Source organism: Gobio gobio (assembly GCF_949357685.1).
Source record: "Gobio gobio genome assembly, chromosome: 11".
Classification (NCBI taxonomy): domain Eukaryota; kingdom Metazoa; phylum Chordata; class Actinopteri; order Cypriniformes; family Gobionidae; genus Gobio; species Gobio gobio.
The window spans coordinates 30,253,996-30,271,639 of record NC_137104.1 but is presented as its reverse complement, the minus strand read 5'-3'; the positions used below and the strand labels follow the sequence as shown (position 1 = coordinate 30,271,639).

The 17,644-nt window shown below is 42.5% G+C and overlaps 1 protein-coding gene across 4 annotated transcripts in view; it reads right to left on the bottom strand.

The window, feature by feature from the left end:
- The window catches only part of ints8 (integrator complex subunit 8), a 145,042-nt gene that overhangs the window by 27,427 nt on the left and 99,971 nt on the right, over window positions 1-17,644 (bottom strand). For all 4 annotated transcript variants that reach the window (XM_079829354.1, XM_079829355.1, XM_079829356.1 and 1 more), the window contains exons 17-20: window positions 17,044-17,165; window positions 14,970-15,154; window positions 13,195-13,228; window positions 13,037-13,096 (exon numbers count right to left, since the gene is read on the bottom strand). In XM_079829354.1, coding sequence (XP_079685480.1) covers window positions 13,037-13,096; window positions 13,195-13,228; window positions 14,970-15,154; window positions 17,044-17,165 — 401 coding nt within the window. The remainder of the gene's footprint in view (window positions 1-13,036; window positions 13,097-13,194; window positions 13,229-14,969; window positions 15,155-17,043; window positions 17,166-17,644) is intronic.

Genomic DNA, 17,644 nt, shown 5'->3' with positions numbered 1-17,644 from the left:
GGTTCGCGCTTTGACACTTGCGTTTCAGATCGTTAAAATAGGCCCCTGTGTCTGTTCCCCGAATTAGTAAATACAAAAAAACATCAAAACCATTCAACAGTAAAAATTTAATTGATGTCCAACAAATAAACAATAGATATAATACAGATGAACAATTGATAAAGCTTGGGTTGCTGAATATTCAATCCCTTTCCCCAAAGGCGCTTATTGTTAATGATATCATTACAGATAATAATCTAGATGTGCTGTGTTTGACAGAAACCTGGCTAAAACCTGATGACTACATTACTTTAAATGAGTCCACCCCCCAATATTATTGTTATAAACACGAGCTGTGTCTGAAAGGTAAAGGTGGAGGGGTTTCTGTAGTTTATAATAATATCTTCAGTATTACTCAGAAGTCTAGTTTAAAATATAATTCCTTCGAGGTTTTGGTGCTTTATGTAACGTTATGTAGTGTACATGATAAAACACGTTTAACATTTGTGTTAGCTACTGTATACAGGCCACCAGGGCACAATACAGACTTTATAAAAGAATTTGCTGATTTTCTATCAGAGTTAGTTCTGGCCGTAGATAAATTACTAATTGTTGGTGATTTTAATATCCATGTGGACAACGAAAAAGACGCATTGGGATTAGCATTTAAAGACATTCTAAACTCTATTGGAGTTAGGCAATACGTGTTTGGACCCACTTATCGCCATAATCATACTTTATGCAAATAAATGTTGATACGTTGAAAATTTGCAGCAGCGCGATGACATCTCAGATCATTACCTGGTATCATGTATACTTAATTTAGCTAAAAGCCGGTTGCAAAGCCGCCCCCTCGTTTCAAATATGGCAGGACAATCACTGCCGCCACTAAAGACAGCTTTTTAAATAATCTTCCTCATCAATATCATCTCTTCAGCATCTCAGATAGCTTAGAAGAACTCGATGCTGCAACAGAAACTATTGACTCTCTCTTTTCCAGTACTTTAGACACAGTTGCTCCCCTGCGCTTAAAGAAGATAAAAGAAAATAGTCCAACGCTGTGGTACAACGAGCACACCCGGGCCCTTAAAACAGCAGCCAGAAAAATGGAGCGCAGCTGGAAGAAAACAAAACTAGAGGTCTTTCGTAATTCGTGGAAAGAGCGCATGATCGCAGTGTTTCCCCTACCATTGTTTTGGTAGACAAATAACAAAACAACCCCCCGCTCCCCCTGAATGAATGACAAAAAATATTTGTCATTACAGTCGACAATAAGAATTGCCTGATGGTCCAGTGCCAGCGTGAAAGACACTCGGGCCAGAGCTGCATCTTCACGGAAACTGATCACTTGCGCATTTTTAAGCCTTGCCAATTTAAATATTTAAGCGCTCATAGACGAGAAAGTGTCTCTCAGTTTGTTACTCGAGAAGCGCAGCAACAACACACATAAGCACGGCCACCCGTCTCACAGCGCGCGAATATTCACACAAAATTATATCAAAATGACTGTCTTGTTGAGTATCACCGTAAACATAGTCGGTTAGGTCTTTTAAATGAACGTAAACATGAAATTTGCCAGTCACCGCCAGCATTTATGGTCATTTTCACAAGTTTAAATGGTCCACAGAATATCTAAACATGCAATATATCAAAAGAAAGAACAGACCCACTGTTTTATTCCAGCTTCATATATAACTTTTTTAATCAACACTTGAATGTTGCAAGTTTCATGAAAAAGCAACATTTTGAGCATAAAGCTGAGAAAATCACGTTTTTGTAAAAGACTAACGTTACGTCCGAACGATGAACAAAACACAGATGTTGTAGATCGAGTCCATCGACACCCCAAAGCTTCACAGTCCTATACGTTAACTCGTCCTGGGTTGACATTTCATTCAATAACATTAGGCAGTTGTGATTTATATGCTGTTTAATGTTGATGATCGCGTTATTTTACATATGCATCTGCTTACACATGATATCGCACGTTGCTGCTTCTTCGGCTGTGTTGTGTGTTTTGATCAGGAGATTCTGTTCTCGTGCAGGAAATGCGTTACAGCGCCCCCTACCGTATAACAGTGAACACACGGAAAGCCGGAAAATATCGTCATTGGCTATATAAATATTGAGATAACAAAAGACAAAAAAATTAAAATAATCACTCACTGCTCTTGACTGAATAACTTTTAATAAGAGTTAATCTATATTTATATGCAGTGACATATAATTGTATGCAGACTATGCAGTGATATTTTACATTTGATTACTATTTTTGTCTCCTCCATGAACTGCCACCTTAACGTGGTGGAGGGGTTTGAGTACCCGAATGACCCTAGGAGCTATGTTGTCCGGGGCTATATGCCCCTGGTAGGGTCTCCCAAGGCAAACAGGTCCTAGGTGACGGGTCAGACTAAGAGCAGTTCAAAAACCCTTATGAAGACAAATAAAACGAGGACCGTGACGTCGCCCGGTATGGCGCAGCCGGGGCCCCACCCTGGAGCCAGGCCTGGGGTTGGGGCTCGTATGCGAGCGCCTGGTGGCCGGGCCTTCCCCCACGGGGTCCGGCCGGGCTCAGCCCAAAGGAGCGACGTGGGGACACCTTCCCGTGGGCCCACCACTCACGGGAGGGACCATAAGGGGCCGGTGCGAAGCGAATCGGGCGGCAGTCGAAGGCGGAGGCCTAGACGACCCGATCCCTGGACACAGAATCTGGTTCTTGGGACATGGAATGTCACCTCGCTGGCGGGGAAAGAGCCTGAGATTGTGCGTGAGGTTGAGAGGTTCCGACTAGAGATAGTCGGAATCACCTCTACGCACGGCTTGGGCTCTGGAACCACACTTCTCGAGAGGGGATGGACTCTTCACCACTCTGGAGTTGCCCATGGTGAGAGGCGGCGGGCTGGTGTGGGTTTGCTTATAGCCCCCCAGCTCTGCCGCCATGTGTTGGAGTTTACCCCGGTGAACGAGAGGGTCGTTTCCCTGCGGCTTCGGCTCGGGGATAGGTCTCTCACTGTTGTGTGTGCCTACGGGCCGAACAGCAGTGCAGAGTACCCGACCTTCTTGGTGTCCCTGGGAGGGGTGCTGGAGAGTGCTCCGACTGGGGACTCCGTCGTTCTACTGGGGGACTTCAATGCCCACGTGGGCAATGACAGTGAAACCTGGAGGGGCGTGATTGGGAGGAACGGCCCCCCTGATCTGAACCCGAGTGGTGTTCAGTTATTGGACTTCTGTGCTAGTTACAGTTTGTCCATAACGAACACCATGTTCAAGCATAAGGGTGTCCATCAGTGCACATGGCACCAGGACACCCTAGGTCGTAGGTCAATGATCGACTTTGTGGTCGTTTCATCTGACCTGCGGCCGTATGTCTTGGACACTCGGGTGAAGAGAGGGGCGGAGCTGTCAACTGATCACCACCTGGTGGTGAGTTGGATCCGATGGCGGGGGAGGAAGCTGGATAGACTCGGTAGACCCAAACGTACTGTGAGGGTCTGCTGGGAACGTTTGGCCGAGTCTCCTGTCAGAGAGATCTTCAACTCCTGCCTCCGGCAGAGCTTCGACCAGATCCCGAGGGAGGCTGGAGATATTGAGTCCGAGTGGACCATGTTCTCCACCTCCATTGTCAAAGCGGCCGCTCGGAGCTGTGGACGCAAGGTCTCCGGTGCCTGTCGAGGCGGCAATCCCCGAACCCGGTGGTGGACACCGGAAGTAAGGGATGCCGTCAAGCTGAAGAAGGAGTCCTATCGGGCCTGGCTGGCTTGTGGGACTCCTGAAGCAGCTGACAGGTACCGACAGGCTAAACGGACTGCAGCCCGGGTGGTTGTGGAGGCAAAAACTCGGGCCTGGGAGGAGTTCGGTGAGGCCATGGAAAAGGACTATCGGCTGGCCTCGAAGAGATTCTGGCAAACCGTCCGGCGCCTCAGGAGGGGGAAGCAGTGCCCTACCAACGCTGTTTACAGTGGCGATGGGCGGCTGTTGACCTCAACTGGGGATGTTGTCGGACGGTGGAAGGAATACTTCGAGGATCTCCTCAATCCCGCCGTCACGTCTTCCATTGGGGAAGCAGAGGCTGGGGGCTCAGAGGAGGACTCGTCCATCACCCAAGCTGAAGTCACCGAGGTGGTCAAGAAACTCCTCGGTGGCAAGGCACCGGGGGTGGATGAGATCCGCCCTGAGTACCTCAAGTCTCTGGATGTTGTGGGGCTGTCTTGGCTGACACGCCTCTGCAGCATCGCGTGGCGGTCGGGGACAGTGCCTCTGGTATGGCAGACCGGGGTGGTGGTCCCTCTTTTTAAGAAGGGGGACCGGAGGGTGTGTTCCAACTATAGGGGGATCACACTTCTCAGCCTCCCCGGGAAAGTCTATGCCAGGGTACTGGAGAGGAGAATACGGCCGATAGTGGAACCTCGGATTCAGGAGGAACAGTGTGGTTTTCGTCCTGGTCGTGGAACACTGGACCAGCTCTATACCCTCTACAGGGTGCTGGAGGGTTCATGGGAGTTTGCCCAACCAGTCCACATTTGTTTTGTGGATTTGGAGAAGGCATTCGACTGTGTCCCTCGCGGCGTCCTGTGGAGGGTGCTGGGGGAATATGGGGTCCGGGGTCCTTTGCTGAGGGCTGTCCGGTCCCTGTATGACCGAAGCAGGAGTTTGGTCCGCATTGCCGGCAGTAAGTCAGACTTGTTCCCGGTGCATGTTGGACTCCGGCAGGGCTGCCCTTTGTCGCCGGTTCTGTTCATAATTTTTATGGACAGAATTTCTAGGCGCAGCCAAGGGCCGGAGGGTGTCAGGTTTGGGGACCACACGGTTTCGTCTCTGCTCTTTGCGGATGACGTTGTCGTGTTGGCCCCTTCTAACCAGGACCTTCAGCATGCACTGGGACGGTTTGCAGCCGAGTGTGAAGCGGCTAGGATGGGGATCAGCACCTCCAAATCCGAGGCCATGGTCCTCAGTCGGAAAAGGGTGGCTTGCCCACTTCAGGTTGGTGGAGAGTTCCTGCCCCAAGTGGAGGAGTTCAAGTATCTAGGGGTCTTGTTCACGAGTGAGGGGAGGATGGAACGGGAGATTGACAGACGGATCGGTGCAGCTTCTGCAGTAATGCGGTCGATGTACCGGTCTGTCGTGGTGAAGAAAGAGCTAAGCCGTAAGGCGAAGCTCTCGATTTACCGGTCAATCTACGTTCCAACTCTCACCTATGGTCATGAGCTTTGGGTCATGACCGAAAGGACAAGATCCCGGATGCAGGCGGCCGAAATGAGCTTTCTTCGCAGGGTGGCTGGGCGCTCCCTTAGAGATAGGGTGAGAAGCTCAGTCACTCGGGAGGAACTCGGAGTAGAGCCACTGCTCCTCCACATCGAGAGGGGACAGCTGAGGTGGCTCGGGCATCTGTTCCGGATGCCTCCTGAACGCCTTCCCGGGAAGGTGTTTCGGGCATGTCCAACCGGGAGGAGACCCCGGGGAAGACCGAGGACACGCTGGAGGGACTATGTCTCCCGGCTGGCCTTGGAACGCCTCGGTGTCCCCCCGGAAGAGCTAGAGGAAGTGTCTAGGGAGAGGGAAGTCTGGGCATCTCTGCTTAGACTGCTGCCCCCGCGACCCGGCCCCGGATAAGCGGAAGAAGATGGATGGATGGATGGATACTATTTTTGTACCTAACAATCTAGTATAGACCTACATGAAAATAACTGTTTATTTCATTTGTGTGTTTGTTCTGCTGTATTTATTTGTGCTTTTGCTCGTAATTTGATTATTTGTTCTTATTTTATTACTGACTGTCTTTAACAATATAAAAAAATTTATATGAGTTAGGATATTAGTTTTTAGAGTCATAACCTTATTTATTAAGCTTACATGGCTCAAAAACAATACTAGGCCTATTTTATTTTATTTATCAGTTTTATTGTGGTGGGGCCAGTGAAAATTCTGGCAGGGCAAGTAAAAATTTTAACCCCTGAAAAAAATCCTTAGCATTGAGCCCTGAAATATTAATTAAAATATTAATATTAAATAAAAATTAAATAAAAATTAATTAATTTATCGTCTATGGCAGGGTTCCTCAAATCTTACCCTGGAGGTCCAATGCGCTGCAGAGTTTAGCTCCAACCCTAATCAAACACACCTGAACATGCTAATCAATGTCTTCAGGTTCATTAGAAAACTACAGGTAGGTGAGTTTGATTAGGGTTGGAGCTAAACTCTGCAGCGCATTGGACCTCCAGGGTAAGATTTGAGGAACCGTGGTCTACGGCAACACCACGTATCCGTGACACTCCCGCTCTGCGACACTAGTAGTTTCGGGAGGTCGTAGTAAACGACGTAGTAAACGACGAAGTAAACGACGTAGTAAACTCGTTAAATCATCAAAATCAACAACATGTATGCTCGACCCTGTACCGACTAGGCTATTAAAAGAGATGCTTCCAGAGGTCATAGATCCTCTTCTTAATAAGTTGGCTTTTAAGTTGGCTATTATTAAACCACTTATTAAAAAACGATTAAATGAATTTTTAATTATTGGACAAAAAAGCTCCACAAGTAGTAACCTAGAATACTGTCTAACACTTGATGGCTGCTCTGTCAAGTCCTCGGCGTCAGTGAGGAACCTGGGTGTGCTCTTTGATACCAATCTTTTGTTTGAAAGCCATGTTTCTAGCATCTGTAGAAATGCATTCTACCATCTAAAAAATATATCTAAATTACGGCACATGCTCTCAATGCAAAATGCTGAACAGTTAGTTCATGTGTTCATGACCTCAAGGCTAGATTATTGTAAAGGCTCTGTTATACTCGCGCCTGGCTCCGCAGCACGAGCTCCGCAAACTGCGCGCGCTCCTCCCCCAAACGGACGAGGCGTTTATAGTCGACGCGCGCGCCGTTGTAGTATTCTGTGAAACGACAGGGGGCGACTTGGAGTAATTGTTCTTAAATCCGTCAAAAGCAGGAGCGAAGAAGTAGTTTACCGGAACAGGTGAACAGGGCGTCCCGCAAGCCGTTCGTGGAACATAAACGAACCCACATGAGCCCCGTAACTTTACAAGAGAGACTGGCCGTCACACTACGTGTTCTTGCGTCTGGCAGTAACCAAAAATGTTTTGCCTCCAGTTACAAGTTGGGCTCGACCACAGTTTCGTTGATCGCAGTACAAGTACAGGACTGTCATCAGAAGGGGATGTATACAGTAATGTTGCCAATCAAAGTAAAAAAAAAAAAAAGTGTTAAATCTTGTGTGTTTGCTTTGTGCTTTAAAATATATTTTTCACTTTCATGTATAAGTTATCACAGTGTTTGTAATAAAACCATAAAACTGAAAGCGTGGCATTGGTCGACATTAGAACAAAATAGATGGATGTGAAAACATGCACACACTATATTGATATTTTTATACTATATTGATATTTTTATACTATATATATATATATATATATATATATATATATATATATATATATATATATATATATATATATATATATATATATATATATACATATACACTATATTTTAACTATATTAGTTCACAGTGCATTAACTGAAGATGACAACTAATTTCTGATTTTGTTTGTACATTCTGAAATGAACACTAAACAAGCACAATAAATGCTGCAGAAAGTGTCTTGTAAACTAATGTACTAAATGAAGCCTCTTTGTACAGTTACTTTTTATAAAACATGCCTTATTTTATCAAAGGTTCTATTTCAGTTAGTGTAGGCTCATCTTGAAAATGTAAGCAGTTACTTAAGACAAGTGCAAACTGGGTGCTTAATGCAAATGTATTCTAAAGTCCTATTCACAAAAGGAATGGATGGTTGGACGGATGGATGGCCATCAATGCAAACTTTCCATGAATTCTGTGCCATCTGGCTGTCGCGATGATCCCTCATGGAATGGTCATAAATGTGCCGGTACTGACGCAGCAGCTCGGACAAAGTCGCCTCAAAATCGTACATCTTCGGATGCGGAGGTGCGCGCGGAGTTACAAAAAATGCGCTGCCTACCGCCAGGCGAAATGGGGTCTTGCGGAGCCAACGCGCGAGACCGCCCCCTCCGTGTTGACGTCATTTTTGCCGCGCGCACCCTCGCGCTCTTGCGGCCGCGGCGAGTATAAACAAGGCTTTATGCTCTACTGGGTGGTTGCCCTCCTCGCTTAATAAATAAACTCCAGCTGGTCCAAAACGCAGCAGCTCGAGTTCTTACTAGAACCAGGAAGTATGACCATATTAGCCCGGTTCTGTCAACACTGCACTGGCTGCCTATTAAACACAGCATACATTTTAAAATCTTACTTATTACTTACAAAGCACTAAATGGTTTAGCTCCCCAGTACTTGAGCGAGCTCTTAACACATTATACTCCATCATGTCTACTGCGGTCTCAAAATTCTGGCCAGTTGATAATACCGAGAATCAACTGCAGGCGGTCGATCCTTTTCCTATTTAGCACCTAAACTCTGGAACAGTCTTCCTAACATTGTTCGGGAAGCAGACACACTCTGTCAGTTTAAATCTAGACTAAAAACACATCTCTTTACTATGGCATACACATAAAACACTTTTTCAATTAAATGATTGTTAGGCTGCATTAACTAGGTCAGCCGGAACCGGGAACACTTCCCATTACACCTGATGTACTCGTGACATCATCAGAAGAATGGCATCTACGCTAATGATAGTCTCTGTTTTATCCCGAGGTTTACTGCAGTCAGCCGGATCCAGTTCAGATGGTGGACCTGCGCCCAGACAAGACCAACACATGACCCTGAAGTGTCTGCAGAGACCATGTCAATTAGACTCCCCCTAAAATATCCTCATCGACACGGCATCCTCAATAAACCCGTCTCCGGCGTGATGACTCAGATTGTTTGAATATTACAGTTTAATAATTGTTAAATTGAAATGTCATCCTCAATAAACCCGTCTCTGGCGTGTTGCCTCTGATCTTTCGAATATTGCACTTTAACAATTGTTTCATCAATACGTCATCCTCAATAAACCCGTCTCCGCCGTGTTGGCTCCGATCTTTCGAATATTGCAATTTAATAATTGTTTAATCAATACGGCATCCTCAATAAACCCGTCTCTGACGTGATGACTCTGATTTTTCGATTATTCCTATTTAATAATTATTTAATCGACACATCCTCAATAAACCTGTCTCCGGCGTGCTGCCGCCAATCTTTCGAATATTTGATCTATGACCTCTGACCTGTAGAGTTGCCAGAATAATAATCATACGCTGTTTTTTAATTGGCCAGAGGAGAACTGGCACCCCGACTGAACCTGGTTTCTCCCAAGGTTTATTTTTCTCCATTAGGTCACCTGATGGGGTTTTGGTTTCCTTGCCACTCTCTGGCTTGACTTGCTCAGTTGGGGACACTACATTTTTCAACTAAATATCCAAATAAATCTAATTATTAAATTAACCATATAAACTAAATTACTGATCTAATGCCCACATTGTCACTGTATGATAATTGAAATGCACTGATGATATCACAGTTTTCTCCAGAACGGATATACAGCTGAATAAAATTCTGTTGCATTATTTTCCTGTTTAACACTGTGAATCTGCTTTGAAACAATCTGCATTGTTAAAAGCGCTATATAAATAAAGTTGACTTGACTTTTCGGAGAGGATAAGTCATATGTTGAAATCGTTAATGTTGGTGTGTCTACTGCACACTGCCGACACAGGTAACGTAACTGAACTAACACACAAATATATATTTTCTTTATGCATGTAATTATGGAGGAAATATTAAACATTAGCGTATATCAGTGTTTATTTAGCTGCAGAAATAGATTTGAATAGACCATAAAATAAATATTAATACAAGCCTCTATATTGAAGGATATGTACCGAAATTATAGGATATGTACCGAAAACTTTTAAGTTGGCTATTATTAAACCACTTATTAAAAAACCGCAACTTGATCCTACAGATTTAGTCAATTATAGACCAATCTCAAATCTACCCTTTCTGTCAAAAATACTTGAAAAGGCAGTGTCTTCACAATTATGTTCCTTTTTAGAAAGAAATGGTATCTGTGAGGATTTCCAGTCAGGATTTAGACCGTATCATAGCACTGAGACTGCTCTCGTCAGAGTTACAAATGATTTGCTCTTATCATCCGATCGTGGCTGTATCTCTCTATTAGTGTTACTCGATCTTAGCGCTGCATTTGATACTATCGACCACAACATTCTTTTGAATAGACTCGAAAATTATGTAGGTATTAGTGGAATTGCATTATCATGGTTTAAATCATACCTATGCGACCGTTATCAGTTTGTAGTAGTAAATGAAGATATGTCACACTGATCGCAAGTTCAGTATGGAGTACCGCAAGGCTCAGTGCTAGGACCGCTACTCTTCACCCTGTACATGCTACCAATGGGAGATATCATTAGGAAGCATGGCGTTAGTTTTCATTGTTATGCTGACGATACTCAGCTCTATATTTCTTCACGCCCTAAAGAAACTTACCAATTCACAAGATTAACGGAATGCATAGCTGATATAAAACATTGGATGACTGGTAATTTCCTGCAACTCAATTCAGAAAAAACTGAATTTTTAATTATTGGACAAAAAAGCTCCACAAGTAGTAACCTAGAATACTGTCTAACACTTGATGGCTGTTCTGTCAAGTCCTCGTCGTCAGTGAGGAACCTGGGTGTGCTCTTTGATACCAATCTTTCGTTTGAAAGCCACGTTTCTAGCATCTGTAAAACTGCTTTCTACCATCTTAAAAATATATCTAAATTACGGCACATGCTCTCAATGCAAAATGCTGAACAGTTAGTTCATGCGTTCATGACCTCAAGGTTAGATTATTGTAATGCTCTACTGGGTGGTTGCCCTGCTTGCTTAATAAATAAACTCCAGCTGGTCCAAAACGCAGCAGCTCGAGTTCTTACTAGAACCAGGAAGTACGACCATATTAGCCCAGTTCTGTCAACACTGCACTGGCTGCCTATTAAACATCGCATACATTTTAAAATCTTACTTATTACTTACAAAGCACTAAATGGTTTAGCTCCCCAATACTTGAGCGAGCTCTTAACATATTATACTCCATCACGTCTACTGCGGTCTCAAAATTCTGGCCAGTTGATAATACCGAGAATCAACTGCAGGCGGTCGATCGTTTTCCTATTTAGCACCTAAACTCTGGAACAGTCTTCCTAACATTGTTCGGGAAGCAGACACACTCTGTCAGTTTAAATCTAGACTAAAAACACATCTCTTTACTGTGGCATACACATAAAACACTTTTTCAATGAAATGATTGTTAGGCTGCATTAACTAGGTCAGCCGGAACCGGGAACACTTCCCATAACACCTGATGTACTCGTTACATCATCAGAAGAATGGCATCTACGCTAATGTTAGTCTCTCTGTTTTATCCCGAGGTTTACTGCAGTCAGCCGGATCCAGGCCGGATCCAGATCAGATGGTGGACCTGCGCCCAGAGAAGACCAACACAGGACCCCGAAGTGTCTGGGAGACCGTGATTAGACTCCCCCTGAAACTGCCTCATCGACACGGCATCTCAATAAACCCGTCTCCAGCGTGTTGCCTCCGATCATTCGAATATTGCACTTTAATAATTATTTAATCAACATCATCCTCAATAAACCCGTCTCCAGCATGTTGCCCCCGGTCCCTCGAATATTCTGATCTATTATGACCTCCGAGCTGTAAAACTGCCAGAATAATAATAATAATAATAATACGCTGTTTGTTAATTGGCCAGAGGAGAACTGGCCCCCCGACTGAGCCTGGTTTCTCCCAAGGTTTATTTTTCTCCATTAGGTCACCTGATGGGGTTTTGGTTTCCTTGCCACTGTTGCCTCTGGCTTGGCGTGCTCAGTTGGGGACACTCAATTTTTCAACTAAACATCGAAATACATCTAAATAATAAACTAAATTAACCATTTAAACTAAATTACTGATCAAATTATTGATCTAAAGCCCACACTGTCACTGTATGATACTTGAAATTTTTCCAGAATGGCTATACAGCTGAATAAAATTATGCTGCATTATTTTCCTGTTTAACACTGTAAAGCTGCTTTGAAACAATCTACATTGTTAAAAGCGCTATATAAATAAAGTTGACTTGACTTGACTTGACTATTGCACTATATTGTATTACAATTCAAAGTTTGCCATGCATCATCTCAGAAATAAAGCAGTCAGCGTTATCTGCCTGAATAAGTTATGATGTGTGTATTTTATTTCCTGATTGAGCAACATCCATTTCAGACTCTTAAAGACAGTGCAAATTTATGCCGTTTACAGTTTCCTTATGAGTATAAGTGTTATATGAGTATAAGTATTCCATGTAGGTTTTATGTATACCATGTTGTTGAATTAAATATTTATTTAATCATCGTTTAAATCATTAACTTCTTCAAAATGCATGCTGTGAATGAAATCATTGTTGAAACGTTTGCAGTTAGCCTACTGTATAAATAAAAACAATACTATGGTACAACATAAATATTTAAACACAACGGTACAATGCGATTTCAGTATACAAGGCATAAATCTTTATTCCGATTTCAAAATGCGCGCTTTGACATTTGTAGTACATACATTGAAGTGTCTTATCCGCCCACCGAGCTGATGTTCACTACTGTAATGAATATGAACGCAACTTTTTAATAAGCAGGGGTGTTGCAATTTATTATTTGCATTTTATCGATATTGAATAATGCTAAATATAAAGTTAAAATTATCATCATTGCTTTAATGTTTATGATAGGTTTGTTTGTTTGTTTACCTTCACAATATGTTCAAACGAACTACATTTCCCATGAGAAGCCACACGAGAGATGATCGGCAGTGAATGCTGGGAACGGTCAGGAGTGCGCCCTGTATGTTTTTGCCTGCTAAGCATATAGTTGTTTTGTTTCTCATATAACTTTGTTCAGTAAAGTTCCCGCAAAGGAGATATTACTAGATAATACTAATATGGTGTGGCGGCGGCTTCACTTTTTATGACGTCATGAGCAATCCAGTTCTCTATATAGGTCAGTGGTTAGCACATACCCGTACAATACTGTGCAGCCGCACAAACAAAGAGATGAGCGTTGTCAAAACCAGTGGCTCCTAAAACAAAAACACATTATATTAGTAGATTAAATGAAAGTTCTCCATATTTACGATAGACTTATGTAATGCTATGTACTGCGCAATGTTACACTTACCCGTAGTTTCTTCATAAAAGTCATGAATTTGCTCCTAAACCACAAAAAAAATGCATTAACACGACATGTAGAATTATTTAACATATTACAATTTATTGCAATGAAACTGATTTTTAATGATTCCCCATGTATGATATATGGTATGTGGGGAGAACAAGTATTTAATACACTGCCGATTTTGCAGGTTTGCCCACTTACAAAGCATGTAGAGGTCTGTAATTTTTATCATAGGTACTCTTCAACTGTGAGTGACAGAATCTAAAACAAAAATCCAGAAAATCACATTGTATGATTTTTAAGTAATTAATTTGCATTTTATTGTATGACATAAGTATTTGATACATCAGAAAAGCAGAACTTAATATTTGGTAAAGAAACCTTTGTTTGCAATTACAGAGATCATACGTTTCCTGTAGTTCTTGACCAGGTTTGCACACTGCAGCAGGGATTTTGGCCCACTCCTCCATACAGACCTTCTCCAGATCCTTCAGGTTTCTGGGCTGTCGCTTGGCAATACGGACTTTCAGCTCCCTCCAAAGGTTTTCTATTGGGTTCAGGTCTGGAGACTGGCTAGGCCACTCCAGGCCCTTTAGATGTTTCTTACGGAGCACCTCCTTAGTTGCCCTGGCTGTGTGTTTCGGGTCGTTGTCATGCTGGAAGACGCAGCCACGATCAATCTTCAATGCTCTTACTGAGGGAAGGAGGTTGTTAGCCAAGATCTCACGATACATGGCCCCATCCATCCTCCCCTCAATACGGTGCAGTTGTCCTGTCCCCATTGCAGAAAAGCATCCCCAAAGAATGATGTTTCCACCTCCATGCTTCACAGTTGGGATGGTGTTCTTGGGGTTGTACTCATCCTTCTTCTTCCTCCAAACACGGCGAGTGGAGTTTAGACCACAAAGCTCTATTTTTGTCTCATTAGACCACATGACCTTCTCCCATTCCTCCTCTGGATCATCCAGATGGTCATTGGCAAACTTCAGACGGGTCTGGACATGCGCTGGTTTGAGCAGGGGGACCTTGCGTGCGCTGCAGGATTTTAATCCATGACAGCGTAGAGTGTTACTAATGGTTTTCTTTGAGACTGTGGTCCTAGCTCTCTTCAGGTCATTGACCAGGTCCTGCTGTGTAGTTCTGGGCTGATCCCTCACCTTCCTAATGATCATTGATGCCCCACGAAGTGAGATCTTGCATGGTGCCCAAGACCGAGGGAGATTGACCGTCATCTTGAACTTCTTCCATTTTCGAATAATTGCGCCAACAGTTGTTGCCTTCTCACTAAGCTGCTTGCCTATTGTCCTGTAGCCCATCCCAGCTTTGTGCAGGTCTACAATTTTATCCATGATGTCCTTACACAGTTCTCTGGTCTTGGCCATTGTGGAGAGGTTGGAGTCTGTTTGATTGAGTGTGGACAGGTGTCTTTTATACAGGTAACGAGTTCAAACAGGTGCAGTTAATACAGGTAATGAGTGGAGAACAGGAGGGCTTCTTAAAGAAAAACTAACAGGTCTGTGAGAGCCGGAATTCTTACTGGTTGGTAAGTGATCAAATACTTATGTCATGCAATAAAATGCAAATTAATTATTTAAAAATCATACAATGTGATTTTCTGGATTTTTGTTTTAGATTCCGTCTCTCAACGTTGAAGTGTGCCTATAAAAATTACAGACCTTTACATGCTTTGTAAGTAGGAAAACCTGCAAAATCTGCAGTTTATCAAATACTTGTTCTCCCCACTGTTGTGGCCTTGCAGTAAATGTCCTCCGTCTCACCGGGGCAGGATGCCGAGTGAGGACTCTCTCTGTTTGAGAAGGCTCACTCTACCCTCATTGGTGCGTTTGTGCTGGCTGGAAACACTGCAGATTTGCACCACCACTTCCCAGAGCTCCTTAGCTGTACGTCTGCTATCTTTAGGTCCTGGCAGCTCCTTGCAGGTGGACGCTATCAGCTGCCCCAGCTGCACAAGTTACAAGGTGAATTACAAAACAGAACAACCTGAGGTAAAAATCTAGACCTGCATAGATTTAAAATATTGAAAATGAACAATTTAGGGCTGCAACTAACGATTATTTTTTCGATTAATCGATGAATCGGATAAAAAAGCATTAATTTCCAATCCTTTATTCAAAAACAGACCTGACAGTGCAAATTCACAGTGCAAAAACTCTTCAGAAAGTGCACAGGTTGCTACAATAAATCTTTTTTTTTATATATAAAGAAAAATACTAATCAGAAAACTTAACAGGATGTTAGAACTTGTTCTCTACAATACACTCAGACGCGCACACACTCACAAACAAAATTTAATGGGTTTAGTTCAATTGTAATGCATTAAGAATTTCTCTAAAATGTCCAAACCCATTAAATACTCCTGGAGAAAACATCTACTGTATTAACCTATTAATATGAATGATATTAAAGTTTAAACATGCAATACAGACACAGATTTAACTGTTGTGACATATAAACAAATATTATGTAACAATTAAATAAAACTCCTCCTAAAGAAGAACACAATGTCTTATTTTCAATGAATGATATGCATTCTTTTTAACAACTTGCATACAACATTCCTTATAGAATAAATATGGATTAAATAATTAACGTATAATAAATATAATGAATCTTTATTAAAACTAAAGAGGTGATTTTCTCTGTCTTTTGTTGTTTGATTAATATTAAGAGCACAAATGGAAGCAGGTTAATGGCGTGCTGTCACTTTAAGACCGAATGCTGACCGAAAATGACAAGATATTAGTGAATGACATAGTTTTTGTCATTCAAAGCTGGTTTTGATTTTCGTCTCGTTTTTGTCTGTGAAAAATGTTGTTGATTAAAATATTGACAAATTATTTGTCAACGAAATTAACATAGTAACAGATTGAAAAATGAATGGGCCAAAAAAGGCAAGTGAATAAAAACGTGTCTTTAGTCTTGCTATACCACCCCTGCTTTAATACTGTTATTAACAAGCTAACGCTAACTTGTCATGCTTGTCAAGCTGGATAACGAGTAAACAAGCACCAGAAGAGCAACTAGAGGGACGTCACGCTCCTCAAAAGTGGGATTTTGTAGTGACTTAACGTTACCCTGCTGTTGAACTCCCTTCCTCCTCATCAAGGACTCCAAGATGTTTTCGTTTTAGGTGCTGAATCACCACCGTGGTGCGATTTAATAATGACGCTTTTAGACTGGTACGACTCGGCTTGCTTTTCCACTGCGTGGTAGGACGGGTACAGCACGGCTCGCCCGCTTCCACTCTGCTTTGCGCTCAACCATGCTTTTTTTATATTCAAACATCGCCGTGTCTTATTGAGGGGCATAAAAGTTGCGCGACAACGAATCGATAATGAAATTCGTTGCCAACATTTTTAATTATCGAATTTTATCGATTCGTTGTTGCAGCCCTATAACAATTCAGCACATTTTCCCCAATTCTTATGATTTTTTAAAAACTATATTCTTCAACCCCTGGAGATCGAAGGTTGCGCCGGCAAATTAAAAAACATTATGTGTTTTTTAGCTTGTTTGCTGTACACCTTGTCACACATCAGCTTTTAGACATTGTTCTATTTTTTGTAATAAGTCAGAAATGACAAGCAGGCCGCTTCACACAATAAAAAGTCAGGAGAGCGTTGGATTGGAAAATAAAAAGACATTACAGAAAACAGAGTATTTAGATAATTATAAACTCTTAATGGTCCCAAAACAGGCTTTATTCTCTTTATGCAGTATATATATTTGTTTATTTTTTTGGGGTGAAATTTGATCAAGAATCTTTCGTTAGATTCAAACGTCCAACCATCTGAATGAAGTATGAGCAGTTTGTGGGGAGAGTGCAAATACCTTTATATACGGGTTGTTGTTGACCAATGACTGGGGCACCTGCAGTGTCAGGTACTCATTTTCCCTCCAGTTAAGCATGAACACAGCACATTCCTCACCAACAACCTGACGCAGCGGGAGATCTGTGGGCGTGAAGAACAATAAGAAAATACAACATCCTCTCCTAAAATATGAATTCTACTACATCTGATATCATTAGAATAACCACAGAAACCCAAAGATCTTGTTTAGTCACAGAAAACTCAACACTTTCATTGTTTCGGCACAATTTGGGTTGATCACATCCTGAACAAATGATCATTAACTAATGGGAATGGGTGTTTAGATCATAATGAATAAATTTTACAAAAATGTGCTCTTCATGGAAGTCTCCAACTCATTCCTATGGGATGTCAGAGGAAACAACAGTAACCAAGGCTTGGCCAAAGAAATGTACATAAAGATTTACATCAATGCCAGCCGGAGTGAGCAACAGTTATATCTATAATGTCAGATTCATTTACTTATCTTTTCAGTTTCATTACATTGCCAGAAGTGATTGTAAAAGACCTTGCTCTGGTTTATTTCAAAGACCTCCTGTTAAGAGACCTTGTAACAGTAG